This window comes from Rhinoraja longicauda, chromosome 23, assembly GCF_053455715.1.
Source record: "Rhinoraja longicauda isolate Sanriku21f chromosome 23, sRhiLon1.1, whole genome shotgun sequence".
In the NCBI taxonomy this organism is placed as follows: domain Eukaryota; kingdom Metazoa; phylum Chordata; class Chondrichthyes; order Rajiformes; family Arhynchobatidae; genus Rhinoraja; species Rhinoraja longicauda.
The window spans coordinates 22168932-22194256 of NC_135975.1; the positions used below are offsets into that span (position 1 = coordinate 22168932).

Below are 25325 nucleotides of genomic sequence, written 5' to 3' on the forward strand. Positions count from 1 at the left end.
TTGGGAAATCAAACCAGGGCAGGACCTTTACGGTGAATAGCAGTGCCCTGGGGAGTATCATGGAGCAGAGGGATCTAGGAGTGCAGATGCATAATTTTCTGAAAATGGCGTCACAGGTAGAAAGGGTGGTCAAGATGGCTTTCAGTTCATTGGCCTTCATCAGGCAAGGTTTGAGTATAGAAATTGGCATGTTATGTTACCGTCATACAAAATAAGATACGATACAACTTTATTTATCCCGGAAGGAAATTGGTCAATGAACAGTCGAAAGATACAGTTACAGGGTGTTAAAAATGTCATGTGCATTGTAGTAGCAACTTCGGTCCTTCCCACTGAAGTCCTCCTCTTGCCACCACTTCACGGAGGAGTGGAGTGAACGTACTTGACGCAGACCAACAACAGAGAGATCTTCACTACATTACAGTTTAATTAATCGTTTATTGAAGTAGTGATACAAACAGATTAGTATTTCTCCCGTCATAGATCTGGTAAGAACTGTATCTCACCATAGCTTCTCCGCGTCTGACACTTCACGTCTCCGCCTCCTAGATAATTCCTAGTTCTGGCTCTTACGTTATGCCCATATATGTATTCATCTCACGACAACCCCCAAGTGTCCAAAAATAATACAGCAAGATACAAAAATAATATTATATGCTAAGGCAGCTAGTACAAACACAAATGGCTCCTATACATTATAAAAACAATGAAATTAAAGTGATCAGTTATCGCACAACACATAGGTAATAATGCACAAACATGAAATTAAATTATTGACTGGAAATGTCCAGGATGAGGGATGTGCAAAGATGGGGGGGGGGGGGGGGGGGGTTGGTCTACCTCATGACAGAAGGGGAAGGTGTTGAACAATTTGATAGCCATAGGGTGAAAAGATCTCCTATGGCGTTCTGGACCAGTTTGTTGCTGAAGGTGCTCTTCAGGTTGACCAGTGTGTCAGTGTGAGATGTCTAGTCCAAAATGCTCCGCAGTTCTGCAGTTTGAGGAACATCCTCCTCTCCGAGACCACCTCTAATGAATCCAACTCCACTCCCAGGACAGAGTCAGCCTTCCTGATGAGCATGTTCATTCTGTTGGCGTCCGCGGCCTTTGTCCTGCTACCCCAGCAAATGATAGTGTAGAAAATGGCACTGGCCATCACCGATTGACAGAATATCTGCATCATCTTACTGCAGACATTGAAAGAGCGGAGCCTCCTCAGAAAATACAAACGGCTCTGTCCCTTCTTGTACAGTGCCTCAGCATTCCTGTTGGTGTTGGTGAGGATGCATTTTGGAGTATTATGTTCTGTTTTGGTCACCCTGCCATAGGAAAGAAGTTGTTAAGCTGGAAAGAGTGCGGAGAAAATTTACAAGGATGTTGCCAGGATTTGGGGGCCTGAGCTTCAGGGAGAGGTTGGGCAGGCTAGGACTTCATTTCTTGGAACACAGAAGACTGATGGGTGATCTTATAGAAGTGTATAAAATCATGAATGCACAGTCTTTTACACAGAGTAGGGGAATCAAGAACTGGAGTACATAGGTCTATGGTGAGAGGGGAAGGATTTAATAGGAACAAGAGGGACAATTTTTTCACACAAAGGGTAATGAGTTTAGGGAACGAGTTGCCAGAGGAGGTAGTTAAGGTAGGCAATTTAACAACATTTAAAAAGCATTTGGACAGGTACATGGATAGGAAACGTTTAGAGCAGGGGTGTCAAACTCATTTTAGGTCACGGGTCGGAATGGACACAATGCGACTCCATGCAGGCCGGATCAGTTGTGCACGTGCGAACGCACGCACACGTGCTCCCACAGCTTTCGTTGCCTTTGTTTTTTCAACTTGCTCTCATGTGTCTCAGTCTCTGCTGTAACTGCAAAGTGTTTCACTTTACGAATTTTGTTTCTTATGACGAAGATTGCCTAGCAAGCATTACTTTTATGATTGATATCTAGGCCCTCGATAGAGTGGATGTGGAAATAATGTTTCCATTAATAGGAGAGTCTAGGATCAGAGGTCACAGCATCAGAATAAAAGGTCATACATTCAAAATGGAGTCGAGGAGGAATGGGTGGTGAATGTGGAATTCATTGCTACAGACAGTGGTGGAGGCCGACATTGGGTATTTTTGAGGCAGAGATTGATAGGTCTTGATTAGGTTACAGGGAGAAAGAAGACAATAGAATGTTGTTGAGAAAGAAAATAGATCGGCCATGGCAAAGTAGACTTGATGGGCTAAATGGCCTAATTCTGTTCCCCTGTCTTATAGTCTTCTTACAGTATTTATGTTTTGCCTACAATGGGCTGACCGGGTGATGAACAGCCAAACAGCAGCTACCTGGCATAGTGAAAGATGGTCTGTCCATCATCTCACCTGAAGGCCCTGCTCCCCATCCTTCTCCTTATGTCTTTCTTCCTTCCACTCACATTCTCTCCCCTCACCTCTCATGTTCTTCTCTACCCTCACATTCTCCCTCACCTGCCCTCTCCCTTTCCTCAGCCTATCCCTTCTCTCACCCCCACTTCCTTCCTTCCAACTACTCCCCCACTCACCTGCCTTACTTCATTCTCCTTCCTTACCCTGTTCCCTAACCTCCTCCCTTCCCTTATCCCTAAACACCATTCATTCTCCCATCTGCTCCCTTCCTCACCCCTTCCCTCCTGACTTCCTTTCTTTATCACCAACTCCCCCACTCCCCTCCCTCAACACCCTCTCTTCCCTATCTCATCCCTAAAACCCTCCCTTTTTTAAGTGATGACTACAATAAAGACGCTTTTCAAAAAATAAAACCCCATTTTTATTGTGAATTGAATATTTAGTTAATAAGTATTTATGAGCATAATACAGCAAAACCCATTTGCTTTTTAAACTCTCTGGGTTGATTGTCGTTTAAATCTGTTATTAAATGGGGTTTTCTATTCATTTCTATTCCCAAAGATAGCATAAACAAGTTTTGACAAGAAATAGAACTGCTATAGTAAATTTTCTAAATCTTTATCTTGAAGCAAATTAATACACTGCCCATCTTTATTTGTGGGATTCTTTAAATAAAATTGGTCTGGATTTTGTAGGGAAATGTCCTCAGTTGCAAAGACCAGCTTATGTGCCGCCAAGTTCAGGATTACCATGAATGCAGAAGCCTGAAATTGCTGGCAGCACATTCTGTTTGTACCCCCCCCCCCCCCCCCCCCCCCCCCCCATTAAACATGTAGTTGTGATAATTGCCCTGGGAAATCTGCCTAACAATCTGCACCAAGCTATTCCTGGTGCAGGGATATCATCTCCATTCATTTACATACAGAGAAATGGCTGCTATGGACCAAAGTAAATATATAGTTAATTTTACATTTTTAAGATTTGTTTTATTTTTATTTTTTTAATCTTTTAAAAATAATTTTTTTTAGTTAATAATTTGAATATTTAATGATTTTGAAAATCAAAAATATGCATAATCATTCACATTTTGCCTAAGCTGGCTGCCAATGTTTTTTTCAGCATTTTTATGAATATGGTTTGTTCTGGTCTGATGTGTTGGACTTGCTGTTGACCTCAAAGTCCAGCATAATATTTCTCCCTGCCATTTCAAATTATATCTTTTGATACTGTGAAATTCTATTATTCTTTTAACCTTGTCAAGACGTGAAATTGCGTATCAGATTGTTGTAAGGTTGGGTTGATGTGGAACTGGTTTGCCAGAACTGCAAACATTTTGGATGGGACTGGTTTTATGAATGTTTCTAAGACAAATGCCAGCTGCACTAAAGCATGTTCTCAATTATGGATGAATTCTGGTGATGAATGGTGGGACTGTTGAGATGCGTAAGAGAACATTTGGGAGATTTTTTAAATTGTTTTCTGTGCATCGATATTTAAGTATTAATTTCAACAAAATATCGATTGAAATGTCCCTAAATATTTTGTTTGACTTTTATACTCAAGATCAGGAATGTTGGTGCTTGAAAATGAACAATTTTTAATTTTTGGTGATGAGTACTTGTGTGCGGTTAGATATATAAAAGATTGTTGTTAAATAATCGTTTAAACAATGTTCTTGTGATCATGACTCTCAAAAAAATATTACTGATCGGGCACAATTTTTGTTTTTTTGCTGAAGGTTGTTCTAAATTTGGTTTGAATATAGTGTTTACTTTTAATATAATAATATATAAAGTTGATTTTGAGTAAAGTACCATGTCAAATGACATGAAGCATGTTGGTTATTTTTGTTAGGTTGTTGCAAGACATGAAAACCTGCTGGCTCAGGCCACTGGAATCGAGTCCCTGGAAGGTAGGTGTTTTTAAAAAGAAATTGCAATACAACGATAGCTGTGTGACCCAAATCCACACTATGTCCTTCCTCCTACACCACCAACATAATGTCTGGTGATCCCAAATAGCCTGTGTCATAAATATCAACAAACTGTTACATATTGTGGACAGCCTTCAAGAACCATATCTGTTTGCTATTTTACCAGATATGCAGATGGATGCACAGTGGCAATAGGTGAAAAAGAAAAGATTTGCCGAAATGTATTTTTAACCAGAATTCTTGGTGGCAGGGAATGATTGCTTATGCAGCTATTTTGTCGGGATAGAGGGTTTACTTTGTTTTGAAAAGCCAATAATGAAAGGGAGATTTGGGGATCAGATGAATTGGGAGCTCTGAAATCAGTGGGGCAGATGAAACAGTGGTGAAGAGGGAGAGTGAAAATAGGGTTATTGGGTGAGGAGCTGTTGGTTAGATTGTGGGGCTCTGCTATAAATAGTATATCACTAACATAACATAACAACACTTTATTGTCACTCGGCACAACACCGAGCGAAATTTCAGCAGTCACACAAAATACAGCAAAAAAGAAAAGAACACAGGACACCCGACCCCAACACAAACATCCATCACAGTGACTCCAAACACCCCCTCACTGTGATGGAGGCAACAAAACTTCCCCTCTCTTCCCCACGCACCCACGGACAGGCAGCTCGACCCCTACCGAGGCAAACGACACGCACAGCCCCCGCAAGGGGATGGAAGGCCCCCCGGCCGAGCCGCCCCGGGCACCGAAACGTCCCGCGGCCACACCGGGCGATGTTAAGTCCAGCGGCCGAGCCGCACCGGGCACTGAAACGTCCCGCGGCCGAACAGCGCTGACGATGTTAAGTCCAGCGGCCAAGCCGCACCGGGCACTGAAACGTCCCGCGGCCGCACCGGGCGATGTTAAGTCCAGCGGCCGAGCCGCACCGGGCACTGAAACGTCCCGCAGCCGAGCTGCGCCGGGCACCGAAACGTCCCGCAGCCGAGCCGCACCGGGCACTGAAACGTCCCGCAGCCGAGCCGCACCGGGCACTGAAACGTCCCGCAGCCGAGCCGCACCGGGCACTGAAACGTCCCGCAGCCGAGCTGCGCCGGCAATGTTAAGGCCCGCAGCCGAGCCGCACCGGGCACTGAAACGTCCCGCAGCCGAGCTGCGCCGGGCACTGAAACGTCCCGCAGCCGAGCTGCGCCGGCAATGTTAAGGCCCGCAGCCGAGCCGCACCGGGCACTGAAACGTCCCGCAGCCGAGCCGCGCCGGCAATGTTAAGGCCCGCAGCCGAGCTGCGCCGGGCACTGAAACGTCCCGCAGCCGAGCCGCGCCGGCAATGTTAAGGCCCGCAGCCGAGCCGCGCCCCGGGGAAGAGACCTAATAAAATAAAGGTTTCCCCCCGCCCCACCCCCCCACCCCACCCCACACCCCCACCACACACCCCCACCACACATACACAGCCAAAAACAGAAACAAAAACCATCCCAACACCGACACAAACAAAAAAAAAAGAAAAAAAGACAACAGACTGCCAGAGAGCCGCAGCCGTTAGGCGCAGCCAACTCCTCCCATCTACAGGACATCTATATATTATCTATCTATCTATCTATTATTATACTACTAAAACTCAGATCTTGTATATATGTATGAATCCGTATCTATCAGTGATTTCGGCAAAAAAGGTAAACCATAACGCCACAATTTTTGCAGCCGAGGAGGATGCTAGGAGGCTGCAGAGTGACTTGGATAGATTAGGCGAGTGGGCAAATGCATGGCAGATGCAATATAATGTGGATAAATGTTAGGTTATCCACTTTGGCGGCAAGAACAGGAAAGCAGAGTATTACCTGAATGGTGGCCAATTAGGAAAAGGGGAGATGCAGCCAAAACGGTAAACCATAGTGCCACAGTTTTTGCGTCACCTTAATCACCACTCTCCTGGCGACTGTTTATAACAAATTCTATTTAAATTGGTCGTATATTCTTTAAGTTAGAGACATTTGAAAGTTTAAAACTAATTTCTAAACACATTTTTTCAAAGTGCTGTGCTTCACTCGCACAAACAAGATGGACGGCGTTAGCGGAGCCGCCCGCCCGCTACCAGGGGCTTCCCTCTCCTCTCTCCCCTCGCTTCTCTCTCCCCTCTCCCCTCTCCTCTCTCCCCTCGCTTCTCTCTCCCCTCTCCTCTCTCCCCTCTCCCCCACAACCGCCGCGAGTAATCCCAGCTCGGATAGGCCACAGCTGCCGCCGCGCTGCCCATCTCGAGCTGTCCGGCGCTCCCTCCTCCTCCCTGCAGGCTCGGTAAGTGGCTTTCGCCGCCAACGGCTCCACGGAGGGGAGTGGGCATGGGGGGCGAGTGGGTGGAGGGGAGGATGGGGGTAGAAGGGGGGTGAGGGTGGGGGGAGGAGAGAGTGGGGGAGGGGAGAGGGGGGCTGGTGCGGAAAGGGGGGGTGGGGGAGAGTAAGAGTGGGGCTTGGGAGGAGAGAATGGGGGGTGGGGGAGAAGAGGGGGGTGGTGGGTGCGTGGGGGAGGAGGGTGTGGGGGAGGAGGAGGAGGGTGGGGGAGTTGGGGCGGGGGAAGAGTGGGGGTGGGGAGGAGGGAATAGTGGGGGAAAGTGGGGGTGGGGAGGGAAGATTGGGGTGGGGTGGAGAGTGCGGTGCGGGCAGGAAGAGTGGGGGAGGGGGAATTGGGGTGGGGAGGGGGGAATAGGGGTGGAAACAGGGCTGGGGGGGGTGGGGGCAGTGGAGGGGCAAGGTGGGGTGCGTAGGGGGGATGGAGTGGGTCAGTGGGGGGAAGAGGGGGGGATAAGGGGGATTGAGTGGGGGGTGGAGGGTGCTACACCAATATAGGAGAGGCTTTGGGTCTAGGGCTCCTCAGTCACACCCTCTCCCCTTCCCTGTCCCCCCTTACGAGGAATGTGCCCAACGGGTCTTGTATCTGCTAAAAGGTAAATTCAGTAATGTGCACATTATATGATTTAACATGATGTAACTAAATGCCATATGGCTAGTACATGAGACAATTAAATCTCCAGAAAAGCCTGCCATCATAATTGACAGTACATTTGCTTTAAGATGCATATGGTATCAAAACAAGCCCCTAATAGTTACATTTTGGTGTGAGTGTTTCATGGAGGGAGCTGCCTAAACTGCATCTCCAGGACATTAATCTTAACCATTGCCCAATTTGGCTTGGATCCTTCAAGAATGCAGCTCTACTATAGTTATCTTGCATGCTGCAGGCTACTAGTAGAGCAGATGTCAGAATGAGGCTATCCTTTCTGAATGGGAATAAAAAAGGAACCAAATAAATAGAAAAGTAACTAAATATTTTCCTGCTGGCAGAACTCCAAAGTTTAGTACAATTCTTATGCAATTCCAGAATATTTGGTTTGACGAGTTTATTTTTCATGTAATAACCCCTTTACAAACAAAATCAACTGTAAATAAATTAAATAACATTTGATGTACATCAAATTGCATCCCTAATTTCCAGGTATTTATTTTTGCTCGTGCGAGGCTACAGAGCTGAAACATCGTTTATTTTGTTAACTCGTAAGCTGCAGTTAATTTTATAACAAACAAATAATCATGGGTTTTATTAAAGCTCATGCTCATAAAGGCAGATCAGTTGAAATTACAAATGTTTTGTGATTTTATTTGGTCCTTGTAATTTATTTAAAGGATGTATTTGTTAAATATCAAATAACATGACTGAAAAATAGATTTGTCAGTCATGGAAAGTAGTCATTGACCTGTGGCAACTGTGAAGTTTTGTTTTATTTTTACTTTTTTGTAAAGGAAAGACACTTGCCAAGCTTATAAATAGTAGAATAGAATTACGATGATTCAACATTTTTTAATGAATTATTTTCTTTAAATGACAGGAGATTGAACTTCATAATCTGTTTAGATGGATGTGCCAAGCTAACGCACAGTAGGATCGAATTGCAGTTATTTCACTTGAAATATTTTTTAATCATTTAAGAAATTGGCAGAAAATTCAACTGCAAATTTCTTTTAGATTATTTTGCCAATTTTGTTTTTTTAAATTTAAAATTAATTTTATTTCATTGCTAATTAAAAGACATCAATGCTGATGGCTCCAACTACATGCCCTTGTTTGTTTCTCCTTGATCTTACTATTCCCCTGGTTGCCTCCAAACCAGCGTCCCTGATTTCTTCACTGCCCTTACTAACCATGCCACTTCCCCTCCCCCTCCCCACACGTAGATAACTATGCACGCCCCTTTCCCCTCTGAGCCACAATCCTCTCCCCATGGTATCTCCTCCTTGCTCCCTTTGCCCTCAGAGCCACAACTCCTGTTGGGCTGCTCCAATCACAGTTGACCACCTTTTTCTCAAATGCTGAATGTCTTTTCTCAGCTGAGGCCTTGCCTTTATACTGCTATGCCCACACCTCAACTAGTTTTGAGTCCACCATGATTTTGAGCTCTTCTTCCATCGCTGCACCCATTTCTTTAGCAAGGAATCCTCGTCCCCCATCCCAGTGACGTCCCCTTCATCCGTCTCCAACATTCTTGCTCCTGGGCTCCCCCTGCAAGCCTCCTACCCTCACTGGGAACTTTTTATTTTCAATTCCATTGTGGCAACATTGGTCTTGACTTCCCCACTCTCCTTACTAACTGCAATCTCACTCCTCTAAATGCGCAGCCCTCCGCACATTCAGTAACGATCCCAATATTTTAATCTAACCTGCTGACAAAGGAGGTGCGGCTGTAGTCTGGCAGGCTCACCTCCACCGTGCTGAGGTCAAGTGCCACCTCTTGGACACCCCTGCATGCCTACATCTTGATCATGACCACAGAGATGAACACCAGGCCACCAATTCCCAGACAGTCACCAATCTCATGGCCTCCAGCAATCTCCCCTCTACAGCCTCTAATCTTATAGTTCCCCAACCTTGCACTGCCTGATTTTATCTCCTTCCCACCATCCAAGAGCAGGATTGACTTGGCAGACACATTGTATCTGTTTTCTTTTGCCTAATTGAACCTCTCCAAATACCATGACTACATCTTATTCTCCCTTGTCCATCCCTTCCGACCTACATCCGAGACACCTCGCACATTCTTCAACACTCCCATAACTTTCAATTCCAAAGCCTCCGTTCTGTCATCTTTACCACAGACGTCCAGTCCCTTTCCACCTTCATCCCCCCCAGATACACCTTGGGGGGGCCATCTCGTTCTTTTTTTTGAAGAGACCCAGTCACTTCCCCTCAACTAACACTCTCCTCTGTCTAGGATAACTTTTCCTCACCCTCAACGACATCTCATTCTACTTCTCTCACTTTTGCCAAGTCAAAGGTATAGCCATGGGCACTCGCATGGGTCCCAACCCTGACTTTTTGTTAGTTACATTGAATATTCCTTGTTCCAAACGTACCCCGGCACAATTCCTCAACTCTTTCTCACTACATTGATGACCCATGTAGAACATGTGGATTTCATCAACTTTAATACTAACTTCCATCCTACCTTCAAATTCACAGACTATCTCTGACACCTCTTTCTTGATCTCTTTGTCTCCATCACAAGGGACAGATTATAGAAACATAGAAAATAGATGCAGGAGGAGGCCATTTGGCCCGTTGAGCCAGCACCGCCATTCATTGTGATCATGGCTGATCATCCACAATCAGTAACCTGTGCCTGCCTTCTCCCCGTATCCCTTGATTCCACTAGCCCCTATTTCCAACTCTTCTTCCCATCCCCATATCAACCTTTCTGTTGTTGGCCTCCATTGCCAGAGTGAGGCTGCACATAAACTGGAGGAACAGCTCCGCTGGGATGGCTTACAAGCTACAAGAATGAACATTGATTTCTCCAGTTTCAAATAATAACTCTCCTCCACCTCCTCTCGTTCCCGTGCCCCTCCACCCCAGTGTGTACACATTCTCCCATCATCTCCCACTCCCCCAAGCCACCCTACTCCTTTTCTCTGCTCCATACACTGATCACTTATCCCAGTGCCACATTCCCTTTTATCCCCCTCTTTTCCCTCTCCCTTGCCCCCCTCTTCAATTTATATCCCTGTCTCTTTACATTTCACTCTCCTTTTCACCTAGTCTGTCACTTACTCCACACATTTGCCAATCAAAAGCCTTTTCATCTGTACCCACCTGTCACTTGCCAGGCTTTGTGCCACTCTGACATTTTTTGCAGCTTTCTCTCCCTACTACAATTAATCGGAAGAGTTCCATTCTGCAATGTCCATTCCCTCCACAGATGAAGAAAAGCCTGACGTGAAAATCTATCCTTGTTCTCAAGTGATGCTGCCTCACCCGTTGAGTTACTCCAATACTCTTTTTTTGGTTGTAAACCAGCACCTGCAATTCCTTGCTTCTATGAGTTCCTCCAACATTTTGTGTTTTGCTCAAGATATCAGCTTTTGCAGTTCCTCGTCTCTCTAAAATAGTTTTACGTTTCTTTTGAGTTTAGAAGATTATAAAATAAAATAATTCAATTTTTTAAAAAATAATGGGATTTGGTGGAATGTTGATAATGAAACTATTTAATCTATTATGGTGAAAGAAACTTTCACTTAAAACTCGATCATTTAGGAATAAATTCAGCAAGCATATTTTCTTTTTACGTAGGATTATGGAAATCTGAAAATCCTGGAAGACCTAGCATACTGGGTCACTTGAACGTTTTAAGATTTAGATTGACAACGTTTTGTTAAGCATGCTTAATCAGCTGTGATCATATTTAATGATTAAGTGCACAATTTTCCCCCTTTCCGGAAAATAACAGTTTGGAATTTAAAAAGTTATAAAAAATATCTTGTGCATTAATGTAAATGTTTTGTAGCTTTATATTTTTCTAATAAGGTGACTCTTATACATCTTAGGAGTTCTTCAGATGATGCAGACCCGAATTTCTGCTCTTCAGTGCACCGTTGACAGGTATAGTGAAAGAATAATACCATTATCATGATAAGGTTTCAAGTTCAGTTTATTGTCACATGTACCAATTAAGGCACAGTGAAATTTGTGTTACCATACAGCCATACTAAGTGAAAAGCAACAACACACACACAACCACATAAAAGTTAACATAAACATCCATCACAGTGGACTCCGCATTCCTCACTGCGATGGAAAGCAATAAAGTTCAATCTACTTCCTCTTGTTCTCCCACGGTCGGGGCAGTCAAACCATCTGCAGTCGGGTTTGCAGACGATTGAAGCCCCCGTCGGGGTGATCAAAACTCCCATGTCGTGGCGGTTGAAACTTTCCACAGCATGGAGCTCCTGAGTCGGTCTCTTCTTACCAGAGACTGCGGTTGGAGCTTCGATCCCTGGCAAAGGGATCGCAAGCTCCGCGATGTTAAAGTCCCGCAGATTCCTGCGGCTTGGAGCGCCCGTCGGTCTCCGGGAGGGGCCGCCAACCACACGATGTTAGGCCTCAGTGGGGAATGAGCTACGATAGAGAAAATAAGCGCTTCTCCGTCGAGGTATGAGATTGAAAAAAAGTCCTCGCCCCCCACATAAAACAAACCAAGGAACACTAAAACATAATTTTAACACATACTTAAAATAACAAAAATAAAGGACAGACAGACTGTTGGCAAGGCAGTCTCTGCAATGAAGTGTGTATGAGATATTATGGCACCAGGAATGTTTTGCATATTACTGTTTATTTGCATGTTACCTAATACGACCACAGATTGTTTAACATGTGATTATTCTATGATGTGAACTGAACAATATAGTATAGAAGGAATGGGTGACTTTTTGGGTCTCGACCCGAAACGCCACCCATTCCTTCTCTACAGAAATGCTGCCTGTCCCGCTGAGTTACTCCAGCATTTTGTTTTTATCTTTGGTGTAAATAAGCATCTGCAGTTCCTTCCTGCAAATATAGTATAGAGCTTATGTCTATTTTATATTGTGTAAAATGCATAGCCATTTTCTGTATAGTATGCTAATGTCGCACACTTGGTGGACTTGCAACAAGGTTGGGTAAATGAAATGCAGAGTAGCCGTGATGTAATTTAATGCAGCATAGACTAATGTGACCTGTGCCATGTAATAAATAATGAAATGATATAATAATTGGTGAAAGGGGACATGAAAATGTTTTATGTTTTAAATATAAAAGATCGGCTGGTAATAGTTCAAAATTCTTGCATGACCTTGGAAAAATCTACTTGAAACTTGTTAACCAGCATGTTCCTATTTCAGGAATATGGCTATTAAGGTTGAAGCTATTAAAATATAACATATATGCATCTTTTGTATGTTAATTTGATCCTGCACACTCTAGGATTTTGGAAGAAAGTGATACAGTAGATAGGTAGCAAAATATTCCTGATAGGGGAAGACTAAGAAAATGGCATTTGAAGGAAGGAATTAGGGAATCACAAAACGTGATAGAGGCGTGAATGCTTACACAAGTTGCAATTACAAATAAGTTTGTATCTGTTTTTTCCTACCTGGATTATGAAGAAATTTGGAATAAATACTAATTGCATGTCTGCAGTTAAAGATTATATTCTTCTTATCGTCAAGTGAAATCAAACACAATAATCTGAAGATAGAAATTTATGGAATGTTTTCTTGAAGCTAGTTTGATGGGATAGTTAAAGATAGTTGCTGTATTGAATCTGTTTGTGGCCAAGGAAAGTGAGGCTGGCTGTTCAGAGCTAAGCATTCTGGTTTTGTCAGGAACTCAATGCACATTTTACTTTATATCAGTTCTTATTTCAAATTCTGCAGTGACACTACAGTAGACTCAGTATTGCACAAGATTTCATTTCAACAACTCATTCAATCAATTGGTTACTGAGCAGTTTTATTTCTTCTCAACAGGATCCGAGGAAAAATTATTGATCCATATAACAAGATTGTTGCTCGGACTGCACAGTTGGCCAGATTACAGGTATATTACTTAAACTTAAATCTGTGTGTAACAAATGAGTGTTGGACATCTTTGCTCATACTCTGGGAACCTTTGAATTCCCCCTCCCATCCACTGAACAAAGTTTGAGCTGTGTTAGTTACATTCAAAACTGGCAAGTCCTGCAAATGGATAATGAGTTGGGTGAAGGGGACGAAATTATAATTCCTGAGTGGAATGCCTTGAGGTTTGGGACCGTTATTTTCCCCTCAAGATGGCAGCAGAGAAAGGTGAGAGATGTTGCTGGCAGCATGCAGTAGAACACACGTGTTTTGATGCGTTAATGTAGAAATCTGCAGACAGAACTCAGCAGTAGGAAATGGGCTTTTAAGCCATTTAAATGCATTAGCGATCTTATGATCATTTGGTGGACCAGGCTGCTAGAATGCAAACATAGAACCTGGATTGTGGGACTGGTGATGAAGACTGTGAAGTGCTAGTCAGGGGAGGCAGAGGAACGATTGTGGGACTGCTTTGAATCAGGGGGACTGGGCCATGACTGGGCAGAACTGAATGGATATGTTGCAGTCATCACCAACCTCATAATTTGCATGGACGTGCAAGAAAACTGACATTACGTTATTGTACTGAGGACTATTCAAATGCTCGGTACTGTTGGACTGAAAGAAGCTCTTTATTTTAGATGAGTTCTTTCCATTGTGTGTTTGGATGGATGGAATAGTTGCCATTAAAGAAAGAGGGTATACACACAAAAAGCTGGAGGAACAGTGGAACAGGCAGCATCTCTGGAGAGAAGGAATGGGTGACGTTTCGGGCCAAGACCCTTCTGACTGGTTAGGGATAAGGGAAATGAGAGATATAGCAGCGAGAGAGGATGTTGCAGAACTCTCGTCGGAGAGAAGAGGTTTCTGATACCCGGGCCAACAGCCATCTCATAAGGTTCAAGTATTATGTTCATTGTCTCCACTACTATGGTCAACCTCCTCACTTGGTGTCTTTGCGCAACATTAGAAAAATCTTCCATCAAGCTTTGCTTTGACGTCTTTTCACTGACTGATGTTTTCCATCTTTCTTTCTTCTATAGAGTAGACTTTAATCTACTTCTCAGAATAACCAATTTTTTTTACAACTGAGCTCTTTTTCACTAGTTTGTCTCTTGCAATGTGCTGCTAGGGTTACTTTTCAAAACAAAATATTCAATGTGTATGGTGCATTTTCTACAGTTTTGACCTTGTAAGTAGGAAACCTACCAAATCTGTCGTGATTATCAAAAGCAATTATTCCTAATGCAATGTGGAACAACTTGTATACACTGGCAAAATATTATTGATTAGATCTTATTGTCAAAGATGATTTGCACTTTGGAGGTGCGTGTAGAATGCACGCTTTTTTATTTATCTAAAGAATTTAAGCTGTTGGCTCAACCAAGGGTTTTACACTGCAGAGAAAAGGGAAGGCATTTTAAAAGATGATTTAATCAAAGTGGAAACTTTTTAGCATAGCATTTTTTCAACTCATGGTTCTTCCTTCTCCTATTGGTTGTATTTATTCGGTAATATGTGCATTATGTCCCATGAAAGCTCTCATTGACCCTTCGGCCCACCGAGTCCACACCAATCATCGCTCACCCATTAACACTGTTTCTATGTTATTTCCACTTTCACATCTGCTTCCTACACACTTGGGGCAATTTACAGAGGCCAATTAACCTACAAACCTGAATGTCTTTGGGATGCGGGAGGAAATCGGAGCACCCAGGGGAAACCCATGCGGTCACAGGGAGAATATATAAAGTCCACATACTCGGCACCCAAGCTCAAGATTGAACCAAGGATGCGGGCGCCGTGAGGCATCAACTCTATTTGTGACATTTATTTTCTTGATGCAGTTTTTTTAATGAACCTTTATCTGTTGTAATTTTGCTTGAATTTGAAAAAATGCTGAAATATGCTGGGCTACAGATGTCCAACAATACCTAGATATTACCTCTGCAAAGAACCATTACAATTCTATCATAATGTTTAAAAATAGTATGCTATTTATTTAAGATATAAGGTGATATGGCAATGGATGGTATTTCTCATTCCTCTTCCTTGAGAGGCTTAGTCAGGTTTGAATGTAGCTGTGTGTTCGCTCTCCCTTTGCCCATGTGCCTCCTGCCATTTCCAAAGAATCATTCAAGGTGATAGTGATGGGCAATTAGTCTTGTTTCAAGCTTTTTTTGGTGAATAAAGTCACTTGTACTTTGTTGCAACATGGAGCCGCCTTCTTATCCCTCCAGCCTTTTTGCAATAGCCTTACCTCCACTTAATCCTTATAGAGTGCTGCCCCCTTGTGTATCTTTGTGAGATTCTCTTTCATTCCGCAGAATTTGGATTAATGACTTCTTTTCTACTGTATCTTTAATCTACTTCTCCAGTCTGTACTCCCTGTCTTGGAATATGCTTCCCTTTTATCTTCCTTAAACCTATTCATCAGCATCAATATTCTTGGTCATTGCAATGCTGTTGAAGCCTAGATCTGTGGCGTTTAATACTCCAGATATACAAGAAGTCCAGATATGACCTCCTGAAAGCAATCATGACTGCAAGGACACATTTCCAGACAAAGCTGGAGTCACGGATGGATGCTTGATTCTGAGACAGGGCTTGCACGTTATCACTTCCAACAAGGTAAAACTGGGTAACATTAGTTGCACAATGCATCACTCGTGGATGATATACATGGTTGGAAGGAGAAAAACAGAAACAGAAAATAGGTGCAGGAGTAGGCCATTCGGCCCCATGAGCCAGCACCACCATTCAATATGATCATGGCTGATCATCTAGAATCAGTACCCCGTTTCTGCTTGCTCCCCACATCCCTTGATTCCGTTAGCCCTAAGAGCTATATGCAACTCTTTCTTGAATACATCCAGTGAATTAGCCTCCACTGCCTTCTGTGGCGGAGAATTCCACAGATTCACAACTCTCTCGGTGATAAGTTTTTTCTCATCTCAGTCCTGGTTCTGGGCTCTCCCAACATCGGGAAAGTTTTTCCTCATCTTAGTCCTTAATGGCCTGTCCCTTATTCTTAAACTGTGACCCCTGATTCTGGACTCCCCCCAACATCGGGAACATTTTTCCTGCATCTAGCCTGTCCAATCCCTTAATAATTTTATATGTTTCTATAAGATCCCCTCTCATTATTCTAAATTCCAGAGCCCAGTAGATCCATTCTTTCAACATATGTCAGTCCCGCCTTCCCAGGAATTAAGTTGGTAACCTACGCTGCACTCCCTCAATGGCAAGAATGTCCTTCCTCAAACTAGGAGACCAAAACTGCAAACAATACTCCAGGCGCGGTCTCACTAGGACCCTGTACAACTGCAGTAGGACCTCCTTGCTCCTATACTCAAATCCTCCCGCTATGAAGGCCAACATGCCATTTGCTTTCTTCACTGCCTGCTGTACCTGCATGCTTACTTTCAGTGACTGATGTACAATGACACCAGATCTCATTGCACCTTCCTTTTTCCTAATCTGACACCATTCAGATAATAATCTGCCACTTTGTTCTTGCCACTAAAGTGGATAACCTCAAATTTATCCACATTATACTGCATCTGCCATGCATATGCCCACTCACACAACCTATCCAAGTCACCCTGCAGCCTCTACCTTGGATCTAACACTATCCCTAATTTCCCTCATTAGCCACGGTTGAGCCGCCTTCCCTGTTTTATTTTTACCCTCGACTGGGATGAACAATTGTTGTAATTCATCCATGCGATCTTTAAATCTTTACCATTGCATCTCCACTGTCAACCCTTTAAGTATCATTTGCCAGTCTATCCTAACCAATTTCTGTCTCATACCATTAAAGTTATGAGAGACCAATGACACACCCACACGAGCTCCCACATCCCTCACGACTCTGATCTTGGTCTCTGAGGGTGAGGTCAGAGCATTTTTCAAGAGGATGAATCCATGCAAAGCGTCCGACACAGACAACATATCTGGCCACTGGTGAAGACTAGTGTGGACCAACTGGCTGGACTATTCAAGGACGTCTTCAACCTTCTGTTGCCTGAGATTCCCACCTGCTTCTACAGTCTGTGGTACGTGCCAGTACCCAAGAAGAGCATGTTGACCTGCCTCAATGCCTACTGTGGGGGCTCACTTGCATGCACTGTAATGAAGTGCTGCAAGAGGTATGTTATGATGCAATCAACTCCTGCCAAAGTTACAGCCTCCATTTTCACGTTGGATTAACAGCAGATGGTATTCAACGCTCTTCACTCTGCTCTAGATCATCTAGATAACAGGAATATATACATCAGGCTGCTGTTCGTCAACTGTTGTTCAGCGATGAACTCCTCCAACCCTTCAATTGTCAAACACCAAGACCTGAGCTTCCATACCTCCTTTTGTAACTGCATCCTTGACTTTGGCAAACCTCAATTAGTGCAGATTGGTAATATCTCACCGCATTTCTCATTACTCCAGCATTTTGTGTCTAACTTGCACAACCCTAATCCTACCTGAACAAGTGAACACTAACCTATTGCATTACTATGGACTAGTTTTCTAATTGTGTTGGACTGGGACAAAGGTTTTAACTGTCTATCCTAATAATGCCTCATAATTTTATATGCTTCTATCAAGTTTCCCCTCAACTTCCAACGTTCCAGAGAAATTTATGTTCTTGTGTGTTATCTGAGTCTACATGCTTATCACTGCTGCAGGCAAGATTTTTCAAGATTTCATAGTTCACCGTACATATGACAGTAAATACTTGACTTGCATTATTTTTCTGTCTCTGCAAAACATTTAAACTATATCTATGATCAAAGAACCACACTTTGAAAATGTCTATATATTAATAACATTTTGATATTTATGCCAAGTTTTAAAAAAAATGTAGAATGAGGGAAAATATTTAAGCATTCCTGCATGATTCGTATAGGAAACTTGTGATGGACCAACAGTGATTTTATTCTAAAGATTTTCATTAAAATATTTGACAGTTTTGCATGTTATTGTCTGGAATCAAGAAATACCGCCATGTTTAAAAGTAAGTTTCCCATATTTAAATAAAACTGATGTTAATATTAACTAATTTTAATAATGTGTAAAATCAAATACTAGTATTTAAGCATTACAGCTTTTTAGTTTAACTAAAACTGAATTAGTGTGGTTAATAACAATACTTCCAGTAAATAAATATTCTTGACTTTCACTCAGGCAGCTTGTGATTTGCTTCGAAGAATAATCCGCATTTTGTACCTCACTAAGCGGTTGCAAGGGCAGCTGCAGGGAGGAAGCAGGGAGATTACTAAAGCTGCACAAAGTCTCAACGAATTGGGTGAGTGAATCAACCCTGTGATGTTACTTTCGGAGTTGACATTGTCATTGACATTGACACAATACCACATTGGTTTAAGGTGAAGGGGAAAAGATTTAATAGGAATCTGAAGGGTAACATTTACACACAAAGGGTGGTGGGTGTATGGAACAAGGTGCCAGAGTAGGTAGTTGAGGCTGGGACTATCCCAACATTTAAGAAACTGTTAGACAGTTACATAGATAGGACAAGTTTTGTGCGATATGGTCCAAACGCATGGGACAAGTATAGCTGGGACATGTTGGCCGGTGTGGGCAAGTTGGGCCAAAGGACCTCTTTCCACACTGTATCACCCTATGACTATGACTATGATGTTTTTGTACCGTAATGCAATATATTTCATGGAGACACTATTGTCCTAATTCGAGGAGTGTTTCATAATATGTCCTCTTCTTGGAGTTGAGATTAACTTTTAGTCTCACTGGCCAAAGACATCCTTTTAACAGGTATTTATCCAGCTGAGTTCGAGTAAGGCCATTTGCTCGTGCTAGTTTTTACTTTCTGTTGGAGTGGTTTTACTTTTCTACTGAAGAAGCATTTATGACAAGCGCTACAAAATAGCACTGTATATTGTGATTTCTCATATCTATTTAACTATGCAAAACATTGAGTTTGTGAGCATATTTTCTTATTGTAAATAGGTATCGTTCTTAATGAAATACTTATGAAAAGCAATGATTGGTTGCAGGTTTCCAAATATTGCGTCCATACATGTAAACATAATAAATATGAAATGTATAATTATTGAGTTATAAAATCAATTCTATGTGGTAGTGAGCTCTTTTTGGCACAACAAGTCTATTCTAGCCATCAGCACCTATTTATACTGATCCTGCACTAATACCATATTTTATTCTGTCAGTGATCTCATCAGCTTTCCCCAGATTCTACCACTCACCTACAAACTAAAGTAATTTGCAAAGGCCAATTAGCCTACCTAGCTGTAAAATATTGTTGGCTAATTTTATCCTCCATCATCTGTGGATACAATAAAAATGAAACTCTGATTAATGAGGAAATTTGTGAAATGTAAAATATAGATAAACAGTACCTTTTATCTATTTGTCCATTTCAGCTGTCTATCTTAACACCAATATCGTAATTCTCCAGCATGACAACCATGGGGAAATGATGAACTATTTGCCTTGATTTTACATTAAAAAAAAGATTGCAATCCCATTGTGTACATCATGCCCCTTTCCAGAGTGACCTACTCCTGTTTAGCAAAGACTAAAAATCACCACCCACTAATCAGATTATACTCCAGTGCCGAGAAAGCATGATATGCTTACTGTTCAATGAACGTCCATTCATCATACGGTTATATGGTTGGAAAATGTGCAGACATCTTGTTCTTGAGTTACTGAAGGTTACAGTAAGCTTTTCAAGTTGTTAGGAGGGCAAACAGTATACTAGGCAAAATGAGGTAGCTGTGATAGAAGGTGTGCAGTATAGGGTCACTAGACTGATCCTGAGAATGGTGCCTTTGTTGTTTGATGAAAGATTAAGTAGAGCAGACCTATATCCTAGGACAGTTCAGAAGGTTGATAAGTGCTCTCAATGAAGCACGCTTGTTGATTGACAGGGTAGATACATTTAATTGTGACTAGCCGGGCATGGACCGGTTGGGCCCAAACCTCTCCTGCGGGCCTGGCAACCCCCATTGGGTCCAAACCTCTCCTGTGGGTCCGGCAACCCCCGTTGGGTCCAAACCTCTCCTGCGGGCCCGGCAACCCTCCCCTTGGACCCGTTGCCGGCCCCACTCCCTCCCCCCGCTAAGTGTCAAGTCTATTTCCGAGACACCACAGAATTTTGGATATTAAGAGAATCGGGTTAAAAGATCAGGCATGGGAAGCCACATAACCTTCTGCTGATTATATTCCCAGTTGAACAATAATAATCTGCATTAAGGATGGCAGGGGGGAGGGGGGCAGGAGGGTTTTGGTCAGTGGAAGAAGAGTTTCAGTTGATAATCTTGTGTAGACATTGTACATTTTGTTCCGTTATCTGTCAGAATGAACTAAAGGCCTGTAATTACATTATTTCATCCCTGGATCTGACAATTTTTATCACATATTTTATTGTGTCCACGAATTATGCATTTAGTTTAATCTGAATGGAGGGTCAATTTATTGTATTGGCTCCCCAATGTTGCCTCCTGGTGCCTTTTGAAATATATCAAAAGGCATCAGGAAAGAGAGGGAAGTGCATACCTTAACCCTCATAACAGCTGATCGTGCAGGTGAAGTGACAGATTTACATTTAATTGATAATTGCACAGTCCAATTATTGATTCAGGATATCTTTATTTGTCATCCAAAAAACAAGTTTTTTGGACGAAATTTAGTCACCCACAGTCCAACAATAAAAGCAATAAAATAAGCAAATTACACAACCCCAACCAACACAAAAAAAAGAAACATCCATCACAGTGAGTCTCCTCCAGTCCCCTCCTCACTGTGATGGAAGGCCAGAATGTCTTTTCCCTTCCCCTGCTGTCCTCTCCCGCGGTCAGGCTGTTGTCGTTGCCACGTTCCAGGCCGCGCCGGACGGTGAAAGGTCCGCGGCGGGCCGACCCAAGCCCCTCGATCTGGGGCGGGTGAACACACTGTCGCTGCCACTGCTGCTGCACGTCGGGGCGGTCGTGGCTCCCGATATTGAAGCCCCCACCGAGCAGAGAAAAATCCCGCGACCTATTTCAGGCTGCGCCGGACGGTGAAATGTCCGCGGCGGGTCGACCCAAGCCCCGCGATCCGGGGCGGGCGAACACGCTGCCGCTGCCGGAGCTCCCGATGTCGGCATCCACGCGGCCCGAGCCTAAGGCGAGTCGCAGCCGCTCCCGCAGCCTCCGAGGACGGCCGGCTCCGCTGATGGTGACTCCGGTCGGCTCCGCTGATGGTGAGTCCGGTCCGCGGGCTCTGCAAACCAGAGCCCTGGAGGCCGCCAGCTCCAGGAGTTGGGCCGATGGTAGGCCGCAGCAGGAACGGAGACCCGACCCAGAAAACAAAGGTCGGGTCTCCGTTCGGAAGGTACAAATTTACAATTTTACAGTTCCCCCCTCCCCCCCACACACACACATAGTACACAACCACAAAAACACGACATCACATCTACAATTAAGACAAAAAAAACCAACAAAAACACAAAGACAAACGGACCGCAGGTAAGCCACCCGCAGCTGCTAAGGCAGCGCCGCCATTTGATAAATATTGCGAATCTGGTTGAACTCCATAATGTCAATAGCAATCTTTCCTCACCCCACCCCTGTTTTCGACAAATGGCAACAAAATAATCTTGGGTGAAATCTAGATTGAAATTTCAAGCAAACAGCATTGTGGAAAATTTTGTGTAGGAAAATAACTGCAGATGCTGGTACAAATCGAAGGTATCACAAAAAGCTGGAGTAACAGCGGGTCAGGCAGCATCTCAGGAGAAGGAATGGGTGACGTTTCGGGTCGAAACGCTTCTTCAGACTGAAGAAGTGTCTCGACCCGAAACGTCACCCATTCCTTCTTTCCTGAGATGCTGCCTGACCCGCTGAGTTACTCCAGGTTTTTGTGATACCTTGTTGAAAATTTTAATTAGTATGTGTCACTATTGACATATCTCAAAGTTTATCACAACAGGGTTATAGTGCAGGCAATGCCAATGGCATTGTTTGCTAGCAATTTACCCACCCACGTTAAATCAGATGCCTTGCCAGCCAAGTTTGTTACCAAAGAATGTAGGCAAGATGCTGGGAGAACTACCAGCCCTTCATTGAACCATGGAATATTTACTGTTGAACCGGTGGAAAGAATCTTGCCTCAAATTCTCCATCGGATTTTCTTGCATTATAATTTTCCTATAATTTATATTGAATTAACTGCTGAAGTTGGACTCGTAAATCGTCAAGAGTGTTTTATTGTCATATGTACAGAAACGGAACAATACAATTCTTACTTGAGCTGCACAACAGGTTTGTAAACACAATATGCAGTAGATCAAATAATAAACAAAAGAGCTCAATAAATTTTAAGAAACATATAGTGGAAAACAAACAAAGTCTGAAGTCCCAAGTGCAACCATGGCAGTTTGTAGTTGAGAGTTTAGTTGGAGTACGTAGTGTTCAAAAGCATGATGATTGTTGGGAAGATTCTATTACTGAACCTGTAAGTTAGACTTTTCACTACCTTCTTCTTAATGGCAAGAGTGAAAAGCGAGCATGGCCAGGGTTGTTGTGGGTTCTTGACGATTTGTACCAATTGTGTTCTGTCGATGAGGAAGTCGAGGGTCCAATTGCAAAGGGATGCACAGAGTTCCCTGTGCTCGGTAATGAGTTTGGCGGAGATTATGGCGTTGAACGCCAAACTGTTAATGAAAAAAGCCAGATGCATATTTCCAGGGCAAAGTAACTAGACAGCGACATTGCAAACCCGGTTGATTTATTGTGGAGGAAGGCAAATTACAGTGGTTCCTGGTTCTTGCTAAGGTAAAAGATTATATGCACCGAAACCAACCTCGCAAAGCACTTCATCACCATGAACATTAGTGGCATCGGTCAGTAGTCTTCCCCTTGCTCCTCTTGGGTACATTGATGTTATTTTAAAGCAGGTGGGACCTTCGGAACTCAGCAATGAGAGATTGAAGATATCTGCAAAATCTCCAGCCAGTTGATCCGTGCAGGTTTTGAGAACACGACCAGTCACACCACTGGGTTCAAATGCTTTATGAGGATTTCCTGACGTTGGCCTCAGTAACTTAGATTGCAATTCAATTGGGTGCCCTTGGGGCCACAAGAAACCATATCAGTGTTCTCTCTATTGAAGCGTGTGTAGAACACATTGAGCTCATCCAGGAATTTTGCTTCGCTGCAATTGAGCTGCCACTTGAGTTTGCCTTTTAGAAAGTGATGGCGTGCAAGCCCTGCCACAGCTGACGAACATCCGTTTCGTCCTCTAGTTTAGAACAAAAGTCCCTTTTAGCCTTTTTGATGGCCTTATCAAGATCGTATCTAGACTTTTTATATGAATCTGCATCGCCAGACTTGAATGCCCGAAATCTGGTCCTCTGAAAATTGCAGGTTCATTCAAGGCATCTGGTTCGGGAAAACTCAGATGGTTTTCATGGGAACACACTCCTCCACACATTTTCGTATCAAGTCGGCAATAACTGGCGTATTCTTTCAGGTCCATTTGCGAGTCCTTGAACATCGTCCAGTCTACCGACTAAGCAATCCTGGAGTCGTTCCTCTGCCTCCTGACCAACTCTGTGTAGTCCCCACCAGTGGGGCTGCGCTCTTCAGTCACTGCGTGTTCACAGGAAGGAGCACAGCCCGGTGGTCGGATGTCCCAAAGTGAGGTCGAGGGATGGAACGATAGGTATCTTTGATGGTGGAATAGCAGTGGGTGAGGGTGTTTGTTCCTCTGGTGCTGCAGGACATGTGCTGGTGGTAGTTAGGGAGTGTTTTCTTCAAGCTGGCCTTAAGGTCATAAGGAATAGGAGTAGAATTAGGGCTATTTGGCCCATCAAGTCTACTCCGCCATTCAATCATGGTTGATCTGTCTCTCCCTCCAAACCCCATTCTCCTGCCTTTCCCCATAATCTCTGACACCTGTACTAATCAAGAATCTATCTATCTTGTTGAAGTCCCCAGTGATGATCAAAACGGCATCGGGGTACAGTGTCTGGTTTTTGGTGATCACAGCGTGCAGCTCCTCCAGTGCTCAATAAACATGTATCTGGGGTGGGATGTAGACCACGGTCATGATGAGGGAGGTGAATTCTTTCAGGAGGTAGAAGGAACGGCACCTTCACCAAAAGGTGTTCCAGGTGCGGAGAGCAGGAGTTGGACAGGACTGCTACATCTGAACACCATGACGGGTTTACCATGATATGGATGCCACTGTCTCTCCTTTTCCCAGATTCCTCTGTTCAGTCTATATGATGAATGGAGAAACCTTCAGGCTGGAGGGCTTTGGCTGGAGAGCTGGGGGTGAGCCACGTCTCTGAAACCGAGCACACTGTATTCCCTCATCTCGCTTTGAAAAAGCAGCCTTGCCATTAAGTCCATAACTTTATTCTCCAGGTACTGTACATTGGCCAGTAGAATGGTAGGGAGGGTCGTAGTCCCCTGAGCTTTAGTCTTACTTGCCGGCTGCCTAGTCGATCATGTTTCCGGATGCAATAGAGGCCTCCCCGGTGTTTCCTGGCACTGTACTTGCTGCACCTGTGATTCTACATGAGCTGCAGGAAATACTTGCCATCAGGGATCCTATAGGATCGGTAACTCCCCTGCCGTTGGGAGATTGCAATTGCACTAATCCGTTTAAATGCACTAGCAGCTTGTGTTACAGCACTGATTTGTGCGGTTACTTTTATCCAGATAAGTTCAGAACTATTATATTTAATCCTTTGCTGTTGTGCTAATAACAAAATGTTGCAACAGTACAGCACCATTTTATTATGGTGTAATGCGTGGAACTATTATCTCACGAGCTTGGTAAATGTTTTAATTTTGAATAAATTTTGTAGTTAGTCTCAACGTAACCACAGCATTTGGTGATCTTCCCCAGTTTACAACTGGATTTTTTCCAGAGAACTGCTTGTAACTCTAACAGTTTGTAATTTCAATATGTGGCACTCCTGCAACATATTGAAATCAAAACCAAGGGCAATGTGTAGCTAAACCAGGGCACATAACTCAATCATTCAGATATTGCCACAAGCTGAGTCCCCTCTTTCATAACCTGAGAAGGACCTGCATTTCAAAACAC

The 25325-nt window shown here is 43.5% G+C and overlaps 1 protein-coding gene across 2 annotated transcripts in view; it reads left to right on the plus strand.

Moving 5' to 3' along the window:
• cog5 (component of oligomeric golgi complex 5) overlaps positions 1-25325 on the plus strand; it is a 100282-nt gene that overhangs the window by 4307 nt on the left and 70650 nt on the right. For both annotated transcript variants that reach the window (XM_078419830.1, XM_078419829.1), the window contains exons 3-6: positions 4229-4286; positions 11175-11229; positions 13137-13206; positions 18411-18531. In XM_078419830.1, coding sequence (XP_078275956.1) covers positions 4229-4286; positions 11175-11229; positions 13137-13206; positions 18411-18531 — 304 coding nt within the window. The remainder of the gene's footprint in view (positions 1-4228; positions 4287-11174; positions 11230-13136; positions 13207-18410; positions 18532-25325) is intronic.